Source organism: Dromaius novaehollandiae, chromosome 1 (assembly GCF_036370855.1).
Source record: "Dromaius novaehollandiae isolate bDroNov1 chromosome 1, bDroNov1.hap1, whole genome shotgun sequence".
Classification (NCBI taxonomy): Eukaryota; Metazoa; Chordata; class Aves; order Casuariiformes; family Dromaiidae; genus Dromaius; species Dromaius novaehollandiae.
The window spans coordinates 56,955,897-56,975,545 of record NC_088098.1 but is presented as its reverse complement, the minus strand read 5'-3'; the positions used below and the strand labels follow the sequence as shown (position 1 = coordinate 56,975,545).

Below are 19,649 nucleotides of genomic sequence, written 5' to 3'. Positions count from 1 at the left end.
CCCTTCTCTCCTTTTCTTTTTTTTCCTCCCACTCCCTGACAGCTGGGCAAGAAGCAGCACATATGGTGGCTGGTTCAGAGCAATACACATGTTGACTGGCTGCCTTGTACTTGTGGTTGTCCAGTCAAGCAGTGCCAAACAGAGCACCTAAAGGCTGAGCTTTCCTTCCTGTCTTGTCCTCAACATCAACATCAATATGCTCTCCCCATGATGCAGCCAGTGTTTTCCATTAAACTTCTAGGACATTGACTGGACCACAGGCATTTGGCAGAATTGGATTAGTGGAAAAAAAAATTACTCTGGGGAGTGGTGGGGTGGAGAGATTAACAGAAAGACAGTAATTTCTCATAGACTGTTCCCTGAGGAAATCAAGCTAAAATAGCAAGAAAAATTAACAAGAAGATGAAAGACCAGAATTACCGCATAAATAGACATATTTAAAAAAGCAACCTATACTCCTAAGGTGCTTGAAGTACATCCAAACTAAGAAAGAACCTAATATTATTCTTAATATGTGATATATTCTTATATGCCAAAGGCAGCTGTAGCTTTAATATGTTTTAGCCAGCTTTTTAGTGCTTTACTAACCAAATAACGTTTGAAAACTACTGGCGGTTTTGTCTCTACTAGCATTTGCCAGCTTGTTAATAGCCACGTGACCTAGCTGGCCATTACAGAACTTTTTCTTGCCCAAAAGACAGGCATGCTTTCACCCATATACCCTAACTAAGTGATTAGGGAGGCCCTGTGTTAGTTTGCTGGTTACAGCATCAGCAAGTGGAGACTGCAATGTTAAACTCCCGGTATCACTGAAGGCAATAGGAAAACATACATTACATTCAACAGGGCCATGATTTCACCCAGGAATGAAGCAGAATAAGAGAACCATTCCTTGCAGCCAGTGAGAAGGCAGGGGAGCGAAGGGAGGGAGGGTAGGCATGTCATGGAGTTATTAACAGCGTAAAATGCTGCATATGGGGAAAAAAGCTTTCTCACAGCGAATATGTTTAGACTGTGAATTAGTCTTCAGGCAGAAGGAGTGAAAGCCCTATTGCTTAGGTCACTTAAAAAAAAGACAGCGACCTTGTGCCCCTCCGCCCTGTGCTGCAGAAGCCTCAGGCTCTGCTTTGGGACTCTGCAGTTGCAGGACAGCAATTTAAGATGCTCCCAACTAGAAGGTCTGCTGCTGCTTGTAGAAGGGAGGGCAGAGGAGATGTTGCGGTTTTTCTGAGCAACATGTGAGCATAAACTACCAATGATTTCTTGTTTAATTAATACATTGAGCTGTGACCTGTTGTGGTTGAGGGCTCTTACTCACTATCGTCACTGAGTTTAGCTGCAAAAGCTAAATCATTTTGAAATGGGGCTTTTAGTGAATCACATTATTTACTTAAAAAGCAAAATATTTTCAGTGTTTTCAACCCCCTAAGTGACTATTGTGTATGAGTGGTTTCTGGAAAGCTTGTAGGTTCTGTACTAGCTGTACAAAGTTACCCAGCTATTCAGCTGGGATGCTAGGTCTTTGAGCATCTCTTTCACTTTTATTTCCTCAGCCAACACTGACTTTTGTTCTTTGTTTCTTTTGTGACCTTGTATGAACCTCATTCTCTTAATCCAGCCTCTTGAAGATGTAATCTTTCTCCTCTGCACCTGTTTCCCCCATCCTCCATGTCCCCAGTTTTCCGCTTTTACTTTACTGTGTAGTGCGAAGTCACCTCCAAGACCCTGCAGATCTCTTATGCACAACACTTAATTTCTCCTGGTGCAATTTCTCTTTTATGCCTTCTTAAAGTGTTCTTCCCACAACTCCCATGTGCCCCCTGGAGGTTAAATACTTCCTTCTATTGTTTTCCGTTTTCTGGGTGCTTTCTTGACATGTCTTTTGACAAGCAATAGTAAATGAATTTTTGAAAAGGAAAGGAAAAATGCTGACACTTTTGAGCCAGAAGTGTGAGAAAGCTTGCAGGCTTGTTCTTGCTCGGTCTAGGGCCCCTTTACATTGCTGTGGTGGCATAAATGAGTTTAACGGGAATGCATGCACACACAAATTTTAGAGCCTCTTTATTGTTCTCTGAGTGGCTGTGCCCTAACTGAAAATCAGATTCCGATAAGTATATTTAAATAAATAAAGAAATGAAAAAGCCACAATAGATTTCTAATATAGGTTAGGAAGATCTTTTACATTTTCAAACAATGTTTCTACTGTGTCAGAAAAAATGGGCTGAGGCAGTTATAACAGCAGAAAAGCGGTGGTTTGTTTTTTTTATTTTTTTTCCCCCTGCAATCTAGTTTGCTTTGCTCTGGGACTGTACAAGCTGTACCAGCCAGAGCCCTCTTTTATCACTATGCACTGTCTCTAAGCCCAGAACTTTTGCCAGCAGGACTGCTCCTCCCAACATGATTAGCATAGATGAGATTTACAGTATGATGCGATATATATACATTTGACTTTCAAAAGGAAAAACAAATAGTCTCATCGAAACTTCTTTGGTAATGATGTTGCAATGTGCTTGCTGTCTGTTTTGTCTTTTTCTTGAAATGCAGTATCTGGAAACTCCTTTCTGTGCATGAGAAGGTACTTCTCCTGGAGATGTATTTCTTCCCTACTCTGAATTTGCTCCTGAGTAGTCTCAGTAGTAACTGTATAGCAAAGTCAAATTTATTGTTAGTGCTCTCTTCTGATGGACTAAAATAGCACATGCTTTATTATGAACAATTATTACATATGGAATGCTCTTTTATTAGACTTTTTCTAGTCAATATAGAAAGGAAAAATATGACCGTGGAAAAATCTGTTTAAAGCTGAGGATGTGGTTTCTCTTACTGCATTGAAGGACTATATCAGCTTGCCAGCAGTGTCAGTGCTGTCTGAGCAATTCCTGCTTCTCCATCATCCCTTTGGGCAGGCTAAAGCTTCTGACCGAAGGCCAATTAATACTCTTAGAACTTTTTCATCCAGACTCAGTCTTCCCAATCAAGCTCCTCTGAGGAGTCTGTAGTAACACAAGTACCACAGAAGCAAATGCAGTTAATGCGGGGAAGGGAGGTTCCACAGAGTGCTTGGAAAGCTCTTTGCTGCCTTGGCTCTGCTTCACAGATTCCTTGTATTATAGCAGGTTGTCATCTATTGCCTTTTTCTCCTTGAGCCCATGGAGTAAGAAGACCAGCAAGGACAACTCACAGTTTTTCTGGAGGGAGTTCTTTCACAAAAAATTTTCTAGCAAAGGGATTTTACTGGCTTTGCCACTTCAAGCATCTGGCTTCCAGTCAGGCCTTCAGCATGAAGCAGAGCAGCCTCTGAGCTGCTTTACCTCATGCCTTGTCAACACGTCCCCGAGGCTGTCCTTACTGCAAAGGGTTTGCCAGAGTGCAGGGATCCTGGCGCTCAGCCTTTTCCCACAGATATGCTGGGCGAGGGCAGGCCGTGTGCTGGCACCAGCATATAGCAGGGCGAGTTCTGCAGGGTCTTAGATCTGCTCAGCTTCAACAAGCCAGCCCAGAAAGTGGCTGCAGCTCAGCTAAGCATCTGCGTTGGGGCGTCCAATGGTCACAGCTTTCTCAGGATGCAGTAAGCTGTGTGATCGTGCCTTAGGCTGAATTCCATCTGGCCAGGGGAGCTGCTGGAGTATGATATTGTTGTACCTAGATGAATTTGAGGAAAGGTCTCACCAGCTTTGCTAACGGGTCCAGTTCAGTTGGAATTTCTCACGGGGTCTGCTCTACGGCAGCAGGCACAATTGGGCACAGGCGTTTAAGTAGGTGCCAAGAGGGTTTTCTGTCTTGCTTTGCAGTAGCGGCTGAGATGTATTGGTGCTAGAAACAAGTTTTAAACCTGGGGCTAGACCACACATCGTTCCACAAAATGATGGAAGTGAATGGAGAGAAACAGGGAGGTTGTTGAATCTGTAAAGACAACACATCTGCAGCCAAGAATACTGGAACCATGCACTACACGCTTCCTTCCCGGGCTGTGCAAGTACATGAGCAAGAAGTAGAGAGGGTATAGACATAGTCGTGCCTCCTTTCCTGCTTTTCATGGAGCTTAGTGGTTACAGGGGACATTTTACAGTGGGCTAATTTGATCGTGCGCCTTCCTGTCAGTGAGTGTTTCTGAGGGCAGTGCTTTCCTGATGCTTTTCTCAAGGCAATGTGTGGTCAAGCCACCCGTAGCCACCTTTGAGCCAAAAGGGTACCTGTTAGCACTGGTGTTAATGAGAGACTATCTCAGGGCAGGATTTTCAAAAGCTCTGAAGCAAATGAGGAAAAACCGAAATGCTCTAGCTGGAACAGTAGCAGGCCAAGCATGAATGAGCCTGAAAATCCCACTTTTCATGTAAGATTGAGGGTATCAGTGTTATTTGTGTTTCACAGCAGTGAGAATATGGAAAGCATAGCTATATGGGAGTATAATTATATTTGTCATCACTGTTTACTTTCCTCCTGCCATGGCAAAGAAGTTTAAGAGTGAGACACTACAATAAAAATTGATAAATAGACACAGATTTTCTGTACCTGACTTCACCATAGTAAAGCATGCCCTCTGGTTATGGGATTGGAAACCTGAATTGAGCCAGGCTTTGTTAGGAGGAATTGTTATCAGAGGAAAGAGAATTTCTTTTGCTTTATTTAGAGTTGATCTAGAAATTCTCAGAGCTCCAGATCTGAGAACCTGGAATCCATTTCTCATTCTGGCAGAGTTCAGTTGCTGGGTTGCAAAATAATATGATTTTATTTCATTTATTTCTAGAACCATAGCTAGAATGTTTTGTTTCAAATAGAAGGGGACAAGAGACACAAACAATAATATTCCTCTAGCTCAGATGCACTAACAAAATGAACATATCTTTTGAAAAGCAGCAGTTTAAATTATTCCAGGGAAAAGCCTTCTTAAAGTCATCCTTTGCCTATTGCCCCCAGAGCAAAATTTAACATTCTGAAATGGGGAAGGGGAAAAAAAGATTTCAAAAATTTCCATACATCACTGTTTTCTTCCAACCTAATTTGTCATCGTGAAGACGAACGCATGAGGGTTTTTTTTTTTTCCTGTTTTGTTTTGAAGTCTCATAGCACAGAAGAATAGGTGGAATAACTGGGAAGCATAAGGTTCACAACGTGGTAGGGAATGAAATAAGGAGTGATGGAGCACAGTGCAAGGGTGTGAAGGTAGAATAGACAATACGCTCCTCATTTTAAAGCTGGGGGTGGCTCAGCTGGTGTTTGAATCTCTCAGTGCTGGACGAGATGTGAGGAGAGATGCAACAGCAGAAATTACAGCTGGCAGTAATCAGGAGGAAGGAATGCACCTTTGCAGCCATTTGCTGGTAACAGAACAGCTCCTGCAGTTAGCCATGTCTAAGGTTAATAGGTTGTGCAGACTACAGTACAGACCTCTACAGAGGAAGAGCATTTTTCTAGTCATTGTTCACAGAGCTTTCCCAGTTCTGCACAAATGCATAAGTAACTTATTTCTCTATCTTAAGAATGACGAAAAATACAAGTAACTAGCTACTTAATTCAAATGTATTTGGGCAGCTCTTCTAGGTTTAAAAAAACAACACTGGATAAAAAATTCTGTTAGCTCGAAGATCTGTGCAAAATATGTTGAGTGCTGTACTGCAATGTTTTAATTTCAGTGTGAGAGAATGACACAAGAAGACTCTCCTGCATTAACTTTGGCTCCCCCATACATTCAGAGATGAATGGTTATTGCCTGTCAGAAAGGAAAATAGTCTGCTTATGTTCTTCCTACACAGGCATTCATAAAACTATGTATCAGGGCTAACTGCAAAAGGGTTAAACAAATGCACCTGGATATACCTGTATATAACAGTCTCAAAAGTTTAATTTTTAATTAAGAAGTACTTATAGCATGATCTTCTATAGGTGGAAGGAAAGGTCAGCTTTTGACCAGGGCATGGAAGAAAGAGAGGGAGAACAGAATTGAGGTTTATTAACTGAGAAAGGAATTGAAGGACTATTGGGTTCTGAGGACAGTATAGTGGGAACAGGGATTATTTGCATGTGAAAGTCCTTCTTTACATTTGTCTTAAAAATAAAAAGCCAAGGAGCATAAAATAAAACATAACACTTAAAACTGCAACATATTTTAAACAGAGTTTTACTTGGATAATGTAAAACCTGTACCCCTTTACTCAGCAGATCTCATAGACATCTAGATTTCTGGTCACTTTGGAGAAGTATAGGGTGAAATTTCAGTTCCATTGAAGGATAATGGTAAAAGTCCTTTACACTCCAAAATTTCCTTGGATTTCACCCATGAGATCTTTTCACCACTGCCTCTGTTGTGAAGCCAGCATTGCTATGAGAAAGGGCACTGGACTCCATTCAGAAGAAGGCTCAAACTGTGTTGTCAGGTCTTGCTTCATTTACACTTACACAACCCCACTGCAGTGATGGAGGAAAAAGGATACAACATGATTTTCAGATCCTAACATGAACTTTCATGTCTGACAACTAACCCCCTCCCCCTGCCTCCAACTTCTTTAACTGTAAAATTAACTCATTTTCTCTGTAGGTCTTTGAAAGTCGATAAACATAAAACACTGTTATACTGCATTTCACAGGGTGACTTTTCAGGCTGAAAGCACAATTTAAAACCAAATTTTTGGATCCTCCATTCTTCCCATTGATTTCCATGCACAATGAACTCCTCGTTGTCCTGCCTAATCTGACTTCCTCTCTCCTGGCAGGGAAATCTCACTGCTTTTGGTAATATCATTGCATAGAGATTCACGTAAATCTAGCTGAAAATAAACATTTATATGAACAGATCGTTCATTTCTTACTTAGGACTTGTTTTATTCCAAACTCAAACATAAATACCCCTGCTTATGTGTACAGGTATCCAAGCATGAGTATGCCATGCTTTTTATATATATAAAATATATATAAATGTATATGTATATATTTGTGTGTATGTGTGTATACACATATAAGTGTGTGTGTGTGTATATATATATATATATATATCTTACACATGTGGCATTAGGTTAAAGAAACCTGACATTCTCTTTCAAAGATTTGCCAGATTTTTTTTGTAAATGATTGGTAAAGAATATTGTTTTAAGTGATACATGCATTTTGGCTGTATTCCAAAAGGTGTATCTCATTGTTTAAGCATGTGCTGGATTTTTAAAAAGCAAAGCAAAGAAAAAAGGATCGTCTGATCAACTGCTCTATTATTCTTCTCTTTTCCTGATCACCTCTGCCCTGGTATGTAGAAATTGGCTGATTTATTTAAATCCCAGGAACTCCCACGGCATATGGTTCATAAAGTAGCATTTACAGTGTGCATTGTAACACTTCATCGCTACTTGACAGACTTTGAAAGTAATACGGATTCGTATTGTTCCAAAAGAAAAATTAGGGTAAATGGGAATATTAAGATTTACTTCTGAGTCTACTGCTGCAGTATCCAACTTCAGGAGAGGAATGGTGTTTTCTGAATGACAACTGCCACTGAGAAAAAAAAATCCCCTAACCCAAAAAACCTTCCCCAGAAAGTAGTTCTTCAACACTGCCTTTTTTCCCACAGCCTTGTGGAGCCCCCAACTCCGTCTGCAGAAAATGAAAGAGAGAGGGGTGGGATTAATGTGTAATTAAAGGGAATTTGGAAGGCTGAGATGTTGCGGAATGTTAGATCAGTAGCTGGAACAGCATGTGGTGTTCTTTAGGCAGGCTTCATTGAATCCATACAAAAAAAGAAAGAAGGGCTGCTTGCCTGTCTGCTCATTTATCAAACAGCTAGGCTGAACTTTCACAGCTCCACAAAAGTGTTTTACTGTTTGCTGAAGTTTTGCTCCAGAAATTAAAGCTGAACAACCTAGTGAGTCTGAGTCTGTGCTGCGTTTTTGACATAAGCCATGTTGTGCAAAGCTCTTGGAAACCAGTGCAGGTCAATTTTTATGTGATACAAAGGGGGGGTTGATTGTGCATTTGATTGAAAAAATATTACTGAAGAAATAGTCAAATGTGTGACATTGTAATGTCTTTATTTATATAGCACCTTTTGATCCAAATACATGTTCCAGAGCTTTCAGTCATCAATCAGGATTAAATATTTATCACTGTGGCAACTGTGGCAAAATAGCTCACAAGGAAAAAATCTATATTATTTAATCAATTTTAATTGACATTTTCTTCTGGTTGAATAGTTGTATTCTATCTTGTATGCCTGTTTTCCATTAATATTGCTTGTTTTTCCCTAAATATAGGAAACATTTAGCAATTTATGTCATGAAACATAATTACAATAGGTTATAAATTCAAAAGGAAGAAATTCCTCCTGCAAGTGAATATTCAAGGCTTACTGCAGTCTTTCTTGCACAACTGTTCTTCCAGAAGAATATTCCTCCTGCTGCAGCCCACACTGAGAACCAGGTTCAATCCTGTGAGGTGCTGAGAGCTGCCTTCCCAGTGACTCCAGCAGAGCTTTTCTCTTGCATCAGGACCAGCCTGGTTGACAGAGGCTGTGGTTACTGAAGGCACAATCTGCATTCTTTAATCAACTTCCTTAAATGCATCTGGCACTAGAGAAGTGTTGTTTTACACTTCCAGTCCTCTTTTAATCTCTGCTGACAGACCACAGTCCAGGTTGTTGAAGATATCCTGCTGTTTCTGAGATGCACTTGCTTTCCATAGAGGATAAATTGATTATGAGCTATCTTTACAAATGCAACAAGTGAGCCTTGCCTGGTGGAAATGGCTCCCCTGTCAAATAACAAAATCTTTTCAGGGAATCATCTCTTAGAAAACAGAGTGCTTAATGGCAGGACTGGGAAGGTCTTTAGGAACTTTTGCCTCTAAAACTCTCGAAAAGAAAAATTGCCCATAAATGGAAATTTCATAATTAAAAGGTACTCAGACTCTAAAGTTTCATTTTATTGGAGCAGGATGCTAAGGAAAATTTTTAGTTATTAGTGTCTAGTTGCAGCAAAAGTTTGTTGCATCCTGCAAATCCTGTTGCAACCGAGTTTGTTGATCCTGCAAATTGATGTGTAAAAAGCTTAAATACTAGGCCAATTCTAAGTACAATCCTTATTAAGCTTAGAAGCAGAATTGACCTTAGAGTTTAAGGAACTGTATTCTGCTCCAGTAAATTCAGAAAGTCTTTATTTAACTAATGGTAGTTAATGAAATTATATTGAATTTAACAGCCTATTTCCCCTCTTTCAGTAATGGAAAAAGTCATAAAGAACTTTTTTTTTTTTTTTTAGTACAGGCTAATTTGGTCTGATTTCTCCTGTCACATATTTTGGTGACGTTGCAGTACAGTTTTTCTGCTTTTCTATCTTAATAGTCTATATTAAATTAAATATTAGTAAATGTGCATTTTTTTCTAATATCAGTCTATTTATTTGCAGATAATAAGGCAACAGTTTCCGCAGCTAACAACAAGAAGACTTGGAACCAGAGGCCAATCAAAGTAAGCAATGTATGGTATATTATCATCTCACACAGAGCCCCATCTGGTCTTGGTTTTACTCTACTGAATGCAATAGTAAAACAGCAAGGATTAATTTGTCCATTGGGCAGTTTAAACCCAATTTTGATGGAGATTCTGTTGTGGAGTTCACATTGTCGTATTGATTCAGCAGTGAGAGTCCTGCATAGGTATTCTAATGGAGATCTTTTGCTAATTTAATCAGCAGTATTTTCCATATTGTTCCTGTAACTCCTTTCATCTCAGCTCACTTTGCACAATATGAAGGGCTTTCACACCCACCAGTAATGGAGCTACTGTTGGATGTTAAGAAATGACAGCTGTTTAACATCATGTTTCAGTTTAGCAGATAAGTGGCAGAATGCATGGAATTTAGGTAGAAATATACTTTGGCCTAAACTGGTATTGTCCAAAAATCTGGATTTAAGCATCATTTTTCTTGTGTAATGAAATCCGCCATGTCTTTCAGTGATCAGGGGTTAGTTTATTGCTCACCCAAAAGATGGCACTTCCTGAAAACAGTTCATCCTAATTCCAGAGTAAGAAACTGATTCTGAAAGAAGAATGCACTTCCTGGAGTATTTGAGTTTTTCTTGGACATCCAAATGTTGACAAGGCATGATCCTACCAATTTCTGAATAGGATATAGTGATATTTGATTTTTTTTTTTTCTACTTGTGGACTCCACAAGAGTGTTCCAATTTTTGGATACTTTTATGGCAAACTTAATCCTCCTAAAAAAAGTTTGCTTTTCCTCATTAGCTTTCACAGAATGTTACAAGATAGTCTAATGGTAGTCTCTGTAGGTCAGAGGTGGAAAACTATGGGGGGAGGGGGGGTCAGGGGCTGGAAATAAAAGCCTGGAACTATGTGTTTGCAAAATTTTGCTGGTAAAACTTCCCTTTCCAAGCAAAACCTAGAAACACAATATTACTAAACACTAAGAAAAATATACTATGAGAATTGAACCTATATACCAAAGCTAGCATATCCTACTCTTTAAAAGAAATTCAGATGCTAAAAGAAATAACATTAAAAATTAACCTCACTTTCCTCTTCTAACAGGTGGTCCCTGTCAAGCAGTCTGTCTTTGGTGGGACCAAATATCCTTTTCCCCATCTCAATAGATTTTCCTGATTTTTGTAACTAAAGTTTCTCTTTCTAGAGCAACCACATTTAAGCAGTCAATTGAAGACCTGAAAACTCTTCCCATTTGCAAACTCAGAGTTACCGTAACATCACTCATAACATAACAGAACCACCAGAACATCACTCAGGTACAAATGATGGATTAGTCCAACTCAGAGCATCAGGATTTAACACTGAATATAAATTTTGTGGAGGTTTATAAAAACAGAGTGCCTGAGAGCGAGCACAAGTTGCTTTGTGAAACATCTGATATGACAGCACCCTCTGTCAACTGTCAAATCACTCTGACGTTGGCAACTACATCACTTCATTATTTGTCTTCCGACTTAAAGGAAAGAATGAGCTCTGGTGCATTTTCCAGTTAGTGTCCCTCAACTCATCAAGCTCCTGCAGCTCCAGGGGTCGCTGTCTCTCAGAGAAGCAAGATGCCCTTGGTAGCTGACTGGAGATGTCTTGCCTCTGCAAAAGCAATGTGTTCTTGCTCTCCATGAGGCCAAAAATTGGCAAGACTTAATAGCACTTGCCTATTTTCCCCCTAACCTGCATGCCCATCAGAGCAGCTTTCAGGTCACATACCCCTCTCATGCCACCTTTGCAATGGCTGTGCTCCCTACCTAGCAAATAGTAAGGGGATTCTGCAAAGCATGCAGTCTATGCTGTATAAAACCTGTGGCCCCTGAGAGTACTTTGGTCAGCCCTGGAAATCATGGCCATTCAAATTTCACAGCCTCAGTACGTATGAAATTGAATTGCTCTGGTTCAAAAGAATATGCCTGTGTTTTCATTGGTGGTTAACAGCCCAAGAATTATACAATACGGAGGAGTCATTCTCATTTGATCCAATTAAGAGGAGAGATATAAATACATCCACACATTATGTGTACACTGTACTTCATTACAATACACTCCCTGTCAGACCCAGTATAAGTATAGCTGAGCTCTAGTTTGGTTTTTGGAAGCATCTGATTGCATTCCAATTAAGTGTTACATAAAGAAATTACTTCATACATTAACACTTCAGTCCCTTTATCACCAACTGTGCCGATCAATTGCTGCCAGTATGATTTTCGCTCCACTTCCCAGCTACTGCCAAAGGAAATTCGGCCATAGAAGTGGTTAAGATTATCTGACTTCACACTGTTCTGCCTTCAGTCTTTTTATAGCATGGCTGCCTTGTAACATTAAAAAGTTCAGAGCTACAATGGCACTACACTCCTGGTCATCAGTTGAGAGGCTTTCTCTTTTTGCAGCTGGGTTTATTGCTGTAAGCATGCAGCTGTTCTCTATTGCGCTGAGCTTAAAAACTGTTCCACCACAGGTGAGCCGTAAGAAGGCAGCTATACATAAAAGCTGATTTCTTTCTGTACTGTAGCTTGAAACTCTTCAATTATATACATAAGAGGTTATTTAAACCAATGGAAACTGCATGGCGTGAAGGGAATTTTACTTCTTTCTTTGAAGGAGTGCTGCAGATTCTGGATCCATGAAAGGAAAAATCATTCCACTGTTTACCATAAAAATGTTTTTGTGTGGTCTTCATGTTATTCCTCTACAGCTCAAACTTTTACTCCCTGTTTATTGGATTAAGGTTTTTTCCTGACAGTAACCTAGAAAAGCACTTTAAAAAGAATCTTTGTAAACTGCACTAGTGCAGTTTTTGCCATTTGGGATGATAAAATTACTGAAGGAGAAAGCTGACTGGAAAAATTTCCAAGTTAGTTTGGCTATTACGATCTATTCAATTTTGAAGTTACTTGGAATAGTCTTTTATGTAGTTTGTTACTGAGTGATATATACTAGAAATTAAATTACGCACAGGGAAATTCTACTACATTTTTGAGGCTTTCGTTTTTTGAATGAGAAAAAAGTTTTACTCAGTTTTTGCTTGACTTGATTTAAGAGGAAACTTGATGTAAGAGACTGACCCCTGTTTAAGTTGTACAGACTTCTTAGTCTGCCTAGAACTTTTGCAGCCCTGTCTGCTGTGACCTTCTCCCATTTTTTCCCTTTCCCCCAGTAATTTGTCGTGCTAGCCTCCCATAGCATTTCCTTTCCCCAGCCCCAGACATGCCACCAAGCTCACAAGACCTATGTGAGCTTTACGACTGCTATGCACAGCATCTGCATGGCAGCTGCTAGAGACCAAATTGGGGTACATTAGTGGCAAGCTGGAGTTGCTACCATTCAAGCTAAAAAGCCAAGATTTTAGAGCTGGCACTATAACATTTTATATTCTGTGGAGCTTGGCACAAAAAGGGTCCTGTGACATTCACCTGCAGGTAAGGTATGCCTGAATCAGCCTTCTGAGAGTCCTTTGCACTGCTTTGTCCTTTTATTAGGTATAAAGCAGTAACGACCCCACTCACGGTAAAGCTAGTGAAGTGTGTGGCATGCACAGCTGTGGTATCTGAGTGTTAGCACAAAATCACCATCACCTGCATTCACTGGGATAAGACTGATCTGGAGCCTGCTTTCTGGTGTGGAACCTGCATTTTGGCCTAAGCCTTTACAGGTAGTTTTGAAACAGACAGTGTGGCTTTCTAAGGTACTGAAGGTAGGAAATCCCACTCAGGTCATGTCAGCGTAACATTTGTAACAAACCTCAACTGGATTATTCAGTATTATGTTCAAGAAAGCTTTTTTCCTGGATGGGAGACGCAGAATGTCTCTAGTGAATGTGCCAAGGGAGCTATGTAGTAGCAGGTTCCTGTATCTCCCCAAGCCTCTTCTCAGCCCATCTGTGCTGGCAGACAAGATTAGGGCTTCCAGCTACTTGCTGCTGGAGATTATGACACCCACTGATTTGCAGGTCTTGGAGGGAATCTGCTACTGAAAAAAAATCACATAAGTTAGTTTAAGCTACGATCACTTAAACACTACTCTTTTACTGTTTTAATTGATGACCCTAGCAAAGCCAGCTGGTTTTGCCTAAAGCAAACTAGGATCTATTCAAGTGAACTGATCTGCTGGCAGAGCTCTGAAAGCAGGACCTGACTGGGGGGAATGACAAACGCTTGGAGGCAGTAACCTCTGCTGCCACCATAGCTGGATCCAGAAGATGGTGTCTTATCATGGACTGAGCTTTGGTTAGGCTGTAAGGGGAGAACTGGAAGACCATTGACAACTCCCTCTAGAAAAGCAAAGTGAATCAAAGGTACAAGAGCAATATAGTTTCATGATGCTTTTTGTAATCATAAGAAATATAGCTGAGATATTGGTGGTCACTATGGTTGAGAAGCTGAAATCAAGACTAGCAGAATTAATGGAAGAAATAATACTGTCTTTTCTGTTTTGGTGAAGGGGTTGGACTGGATAATCCATTAACACCAATAATAAAGCTAAGCTGTAGCACAAACTTGTGCCATACGGCTGCCAACCATTCTTCCAGCACAGCCAGACTGTGTAATTCCCCCTGGTCTGCACAGGTAAAGTTACAGTGTTGCATGGTGTCCCTCACTGATATAAGCCCAGCAGTGACACTAAGTTGTGGAGCAAATCATTTGGAAATGTACATTTCCTAACATTCATTGCTTTTTGGCACAAGCCTTTTTCTGCCCCCCCCCCTCTTTTCTTTGAAGTGTTGTTTAGTTTTTGAAACATTTCTGATCAACTCACTGGTAATGAAGATGCATGCTATTCAGGGATCAAACCAGCCTTCAACAGTCTGAAAATCAGGGAGCTGAAATAACAACAGAAGAGCTAGGCCAGAGAGTCTGTACCTCTGCTTTTTGCTAAAGGAGCAGCTGCACAGCACAGCCCTGCCAAAAAGTAGCTTTAGGATGGGGTTTTTTTGTAAGTAGAAAAAAATGGCAGTCCATTGTTTTTCTGCCCTGCAACAGTCAGCTTTATTAACTCTTCATAGAGCTACTTCTACCAGAAGGAATGAAATTTGGAAACCCGTTATGTGATCGCAATGTTCTGCTACTGAATCAAATCAATGCTTGTTAATAATATGTAAACTATCACAAAGTCTGTTTTGCTGAAGAAATCATTAGCATTGACAGTTTCTTTTCCCCCCCACATCTTTTTTTTTTTTTTTAATTTCAAACAATCATCTGCTTTATAAATTGTTTATCTCTATGTATCAGGTACCATTATTATGGAATTGCCGTGAAAGAAAACTCCCAGTATTACGATGTGATGTATTCTAAAAAAGGAGCAGCCTGGGTCAACGAAACAGGAAAAAAAGAAGTAACCAAACAGACAGTGGCGTATTCACCACGATCCAAACTTGGAACATTACTGCCAGAGTTTCCAAATGTCAAAGATCTAAATCTGCCAGCCAGTCTGCCAGAGGAGAAGGTAACGCTTTGGAAATATTCTCTCAGCTTGCCTTGTTCCCCCCCCCCCCCCCCCCCCCCCACTCTGGATGAAAGCTTTATCTAAAATATAAAGACTTTAAATTATAGTGAGTTTAATAATGCCTTGACTTTATTTATGAGGAACTTAATTGCTTCATATAGCAGAAGGAAATATCTTCCCTTAACACAGGCAGCTGACACAATATCAGCTGTACTTTTCTTTAAAACATTTCTGAAGCCTGTGCACACTCTTTTTTTTTTTTTTTTAAGTTACATTACATACAGCGGGAACGGTTTGAGGGTAACCGGTTAAATCACTAATAACAAGAATAACAAGACCTCAGACTTCTCTTTCTGCGATCTGTTATAGCTCTTTAATTTGCAAACCCATCTGTTGGCAAGCTGAAAAACCATTCTGATACTTTCTTGAGAGTAGAGTGCGCTTAGTGCATTTCTTATCCTTCTAGGCTAGAAAGTGAGAGAATCCTATCTGTACATATGACAAAAATCCCCCAACTGCCCTTGGCTGAGCTTGCTAGTTTTCTGATGCTATTCACCAGTGTAGTATCAATGTAAGGTGGAACAAAAGAATAAGGTTTTATAGTTCTTTATGTCCTAATTAGGGCCACATTCTCGTCTTTGATCTCACTGAGGCTTTTTGCTCCTCTTACATTTGAAGAATCCCCATTGACATAGAAAAATCCATGAATTCAAAGGGAGAATTTACTTTTAAGAAGAAAACTCATGTTAAAGCTAATCTAACTAAATTCAAGACTCTAACTGATTTCATTATTTTTGCAATTGTGCATAGGTAAAGAGAAGAAAAAAACTTACTTTTTTGTGCTTTCTGTTCTGGTTTTAAAGCAGATTTCTTAAAGTAAAATGATCTTTTGTGGTCTCCCTCTCATTCTTTTTCAGGTTTCTACTTTTATTATGATGTATAGAACACACTGTCAGAGGATACTAGACACTGTAATAAGAGCAAACTTTGATGAGGTATGGTCAGAAACTAGAGCTGTAGTTTAATGATACATAAGGTATTAATGGATCTGAGAGCTTATTTTGAATATGATACTACAAAATAATGGTTTTGATCATTTTCATGAATAATGAACTATACCTGTACTTGAGTACATAGTATATGACTAATACCATTAAGTCTCACTTACAACATTACCTGAATTAGAGGCAGGAAAGAGACAGGAATATTTTTGTGTCTCCCTTCTCCAACAGGATTTAAGTAGCCATGTCACCTTACATGATGTTGGATAGTTCACTTCTTACAACTCAAGAACTGTGTCCACCACCATTTTTCTAAGCTTTGAGTTGGAACTGAGCTCTTTTTGAAGGAATTCTTCTGAATGTTCAGCACAAACTTGGGGCAGATGCAGCAGCCAAAATAGCGGCCTCTGCTGCTATTGCTATGTTAACACTGGGGCAGGGATGTGGGGACCTACAGCCATCCAGACCTCCTGGTAAACCTGTAGCTGAAGTCCCCAATTGCTCCATTGTATTGCAGTGCAGCTAAGAACACACACACTGCTGCTTGCTCAGCAGTCAATAAGATCCATTAGAGGTAGATAAGATTTGTACCTGCTGGATATCTTACTGAATCTGAGGGTTTTCTGGCAGTGCATGCATACAGCCCTATAATTAGAGCTGAAAGGCTGCAAACTCCAAGCATTACTGGAATGCAAGCAGTATTATATCACATGTGGAGAAGGACACTAGTCTAGGAAAACAGATCTGACTATAGAGACACCGTGGGCCTAATTTAACTATGACACTCAGCTCCTGGTAAAAGTCAAAGGAAACGGGACTTTTGACTTTGCCTTCTAAAGAATAGCAGGAAATTCCCTGCTTTTCTCCCTCTAGCTGTGCTCACGCTCTTCTGATTTGAAGCTGAGGCTCTTATAAGTCATTGGACCCAGCCTAGATGCTTCCATGTGAGAGAATCTGCCTATTTTTGAAAGGTAATTTCACCTTTCACATTTTCTGTTGTGCCTCCTAGAGTTACTCCCAGCCATGTTTAAATTGGGACCCACAAGATTATTAGTGTGATTAAACCTGATATCCAGCTTAGGGAAAACCAACACCCCTTGACTTCTGCCCCTTGCTCCAAGCCAGTTAATTCGCTGAAGTAATATATTCCGGAATTTTTGCTGGAATACATTTTTAGGAGCAGGATGTTGTATTTTGTTAGGGGCTCAATGGTGGGCAGGGTCTGAGCAGCTACAATATGTAAATAGCAAATAACCTTTTGCATACAATCTGTGCTGGAATAAGTAAGTGCAGTAAAGAACATTGCTTCTGAATGCTGGTGTTCTGACCCTTGTAGAATTAACCATATCGTTCATTGAAAACCACCTTTATTTCCTAAGTGAAAATTTTCACAGGTATGTTTTGCTGTGTCTGAAAATTCCTCTACCTTTTCTCTTTTGTCTTTCTCCACTCTTGTTCCTCTTTCCTTCCTAGTGGAGGAGAGAAAGAAGAAATCATTGCAGCTTTTCATTAGTCAGCGTAAGAACAGTTTTTAAGAACTCCAAAATGTAGTGTTTCTTTTAAAATATGATGACATAAAATGGTATATTGACCCATGTATGCCTTGTGCCATTCTCCTCTTCCTCCCCACCACTGACTTCCGGTTTGAATTCCTTTGTACACAGGGGCAGAGAGCAAGGAGGGAGAAAAAGACAGGCTTGCTATGTGGAACCCAAAGAGTGGAAGGTGACAACACTGTGGTACCCACGGGCCTCTCTGTTGTAGTAAAGGAAAGATACCCCCTAAAAGCTCAAAATGCCTCCTTGCCCTTTGGGGCCTTATCCTGTGGCGTGCCAGGTTACAGTATCAGCCTTTCTAGTTAAGGAATGTGCCTTGGCAGTGTTGTATACCATTAGTCCAGCTGCGGGACTGAAACAAATGCTATGTAAGCAGGGTCGTTTAAGGAAAATGGTATTTGCAGCCTTTGATTATTTTCATCTAAATATCCCTGCTTCTTCTTGTGATTGCAGGTTCAAAGTTTTCTTCTGCACTTTTGGCAAGGGATGCCTCCTCATATGCTGCCTGTATTGGGTTCTTCAACTGTAGTAAATATAGTGGGAGTTTGTGATTCAATACTGTACAAAGCGATTTCCGGAGTTTTGATGCCAACAGTACTACAGGCATTACCTGACAGGTCAGTATGACTAGCTGCACTGACCACTTTTAGCTCAGCTGTCTTTATTATACGTATATGCTTCATGGATGGCACCAGTTCTCAGAAACTGCTTGCTGCCACCCTGTTTCCTGAGTTTAAATCACAGTCAGTTCAAAGGAGTTGAAGAGCTGATGTATTTCTGAAGAAATGTTTGGATTTTGATAGGACTTGTGTTGTGAAAAATTTGACCTTTTTGTGTGATAAAAGATATTGCCTCCTCCTTCATTTATTAACATTAAACAGATGGTCATGTCCCAACTTTCAGGGAATGTCAGAAATCTGCAGGCTGCAGAATGCCAGTCCTCTGTCTTTTGAAAATTTCAGACACTTTTCTGCTAGTCTGGCACAGTAACATTACAGCATTCTGAATCACAGTGACAAAGAGGAGCTGTCCTGGCTGCTCTGTATGTAAATACTCAGATACATATTTGGGAACCGCAATCAAAGCATTTGTCTCTGTTTACACTCTTGGATCCTAATTGTTACTCTGCTTGCCAGGAGTAGAAAACATGAAGATTATACTTGTGAAGCCTCAGACAATTTGGATTAATTTAAATTCTGCTTATTGTAGGATCACTTAATTCATGTTAGACAGTGTTTGCCCTTAGATACTCCTTTGTTTTAAAGCTAAATTCTCTTTACCAATCCACATGGTAGATCTCAGCTGTTCTCTTCCTACCTGGATCTCATCTGAGTCCAAGGAGTCTTGTTTATACAGGTAAAGCAGGGCAGAGATCAACAGTTCACAGCAAAAAGTGTAATCACAGAGTGCATTCAACCTTTTCCCCTCTTTGAGCTTCCTCTTATGAGCATCGAGAAACTGTCTTTTTCTAAATATATGTGTTCACATTTAGAATTATTCAACTGATGCTTTCCTGCAGCCAAATAATTTAAGAATATTGCTCTAAGAGTTTATTGATAGTGCTGTGCATTTGGCCCCCAAGATTTTAAAGAATCTAATTACAGCAGATGTTTTCAGGATGTTGTTCTGCTCTCATAAACTGGTAAGCACCATGTACCTATATGACTGCTGAAGTACAGGCAAAGTATTTTTTCCACAGGAAACATGTTATAAGCACGAGTTTTCCTTGATAACACATGTAAATTTTTACAGGCTTCGCCCCTCACCCCCAAAAATCTATTTCATTGGAAGGATTAAACAGAACAGCAGTCCTTTTCTCAAGCTGCTTAGTTCTTTCATAGCAAATAAGGAGAGACTTGAGTGTGAATATAGACTTTTGTAATGCATATAAAGGGCCAGATTGTGGCTATTAAGCCATAGCCTGCACTGGAGGGGGTGAAGAAGGGTCTCACTGCAATGGAAGCTCCTGCAGGAAATCTTGCTGACTCAGCCAGAATCCTCAGAGGGACTTCCTGGGAACAAATGTTGGCTGGCTCAAAAAGCCACTTTCTGATGGGTGCAGTAGTTCTCATCCATCCCCTGTGCAGTTAGGTGCCAGTGTGGAGAAGAGCAGGCCTATGGCCGCATTTGTTTTTTCAGGTCTGTTCTCAGTGCAGTGTGCGTTAGGAGTACAAACAG

At 40.1% G+C, this 19,649-nt stretch overlaps 1 protein-coding gene across 1 annotated transcript in view; it reads left to right on the top strand.

The window, feature by feature from the left end:
* The window catches only part of RFX4 (regulatory factor X4), a 99,789-nt gene that overhangs the window by 36,975 nt on the left and 43,165 nt on the right, over positions 1-19,649 (top strand). The window contains exons 5-8 of the mRNA XM_026117885.2: positions 9,384-9,445; positions 14,701-14,914; positions 15,832-15,909; positions 17,925-18,088. Of these exons, the coding sequence (XP_025973670.2) occupies positions 9,384-9,445; positions 14,701-14,914; positions 15,832-15,909; positions 17,925-18,088 (518 nt within the window). The remainder of the gene's footprint in view (positions 1-9,383; positions 9,446-14,700; positions 14,915-15,831; positions 15,910-17,924; positions 18,089-19,649) is intronic.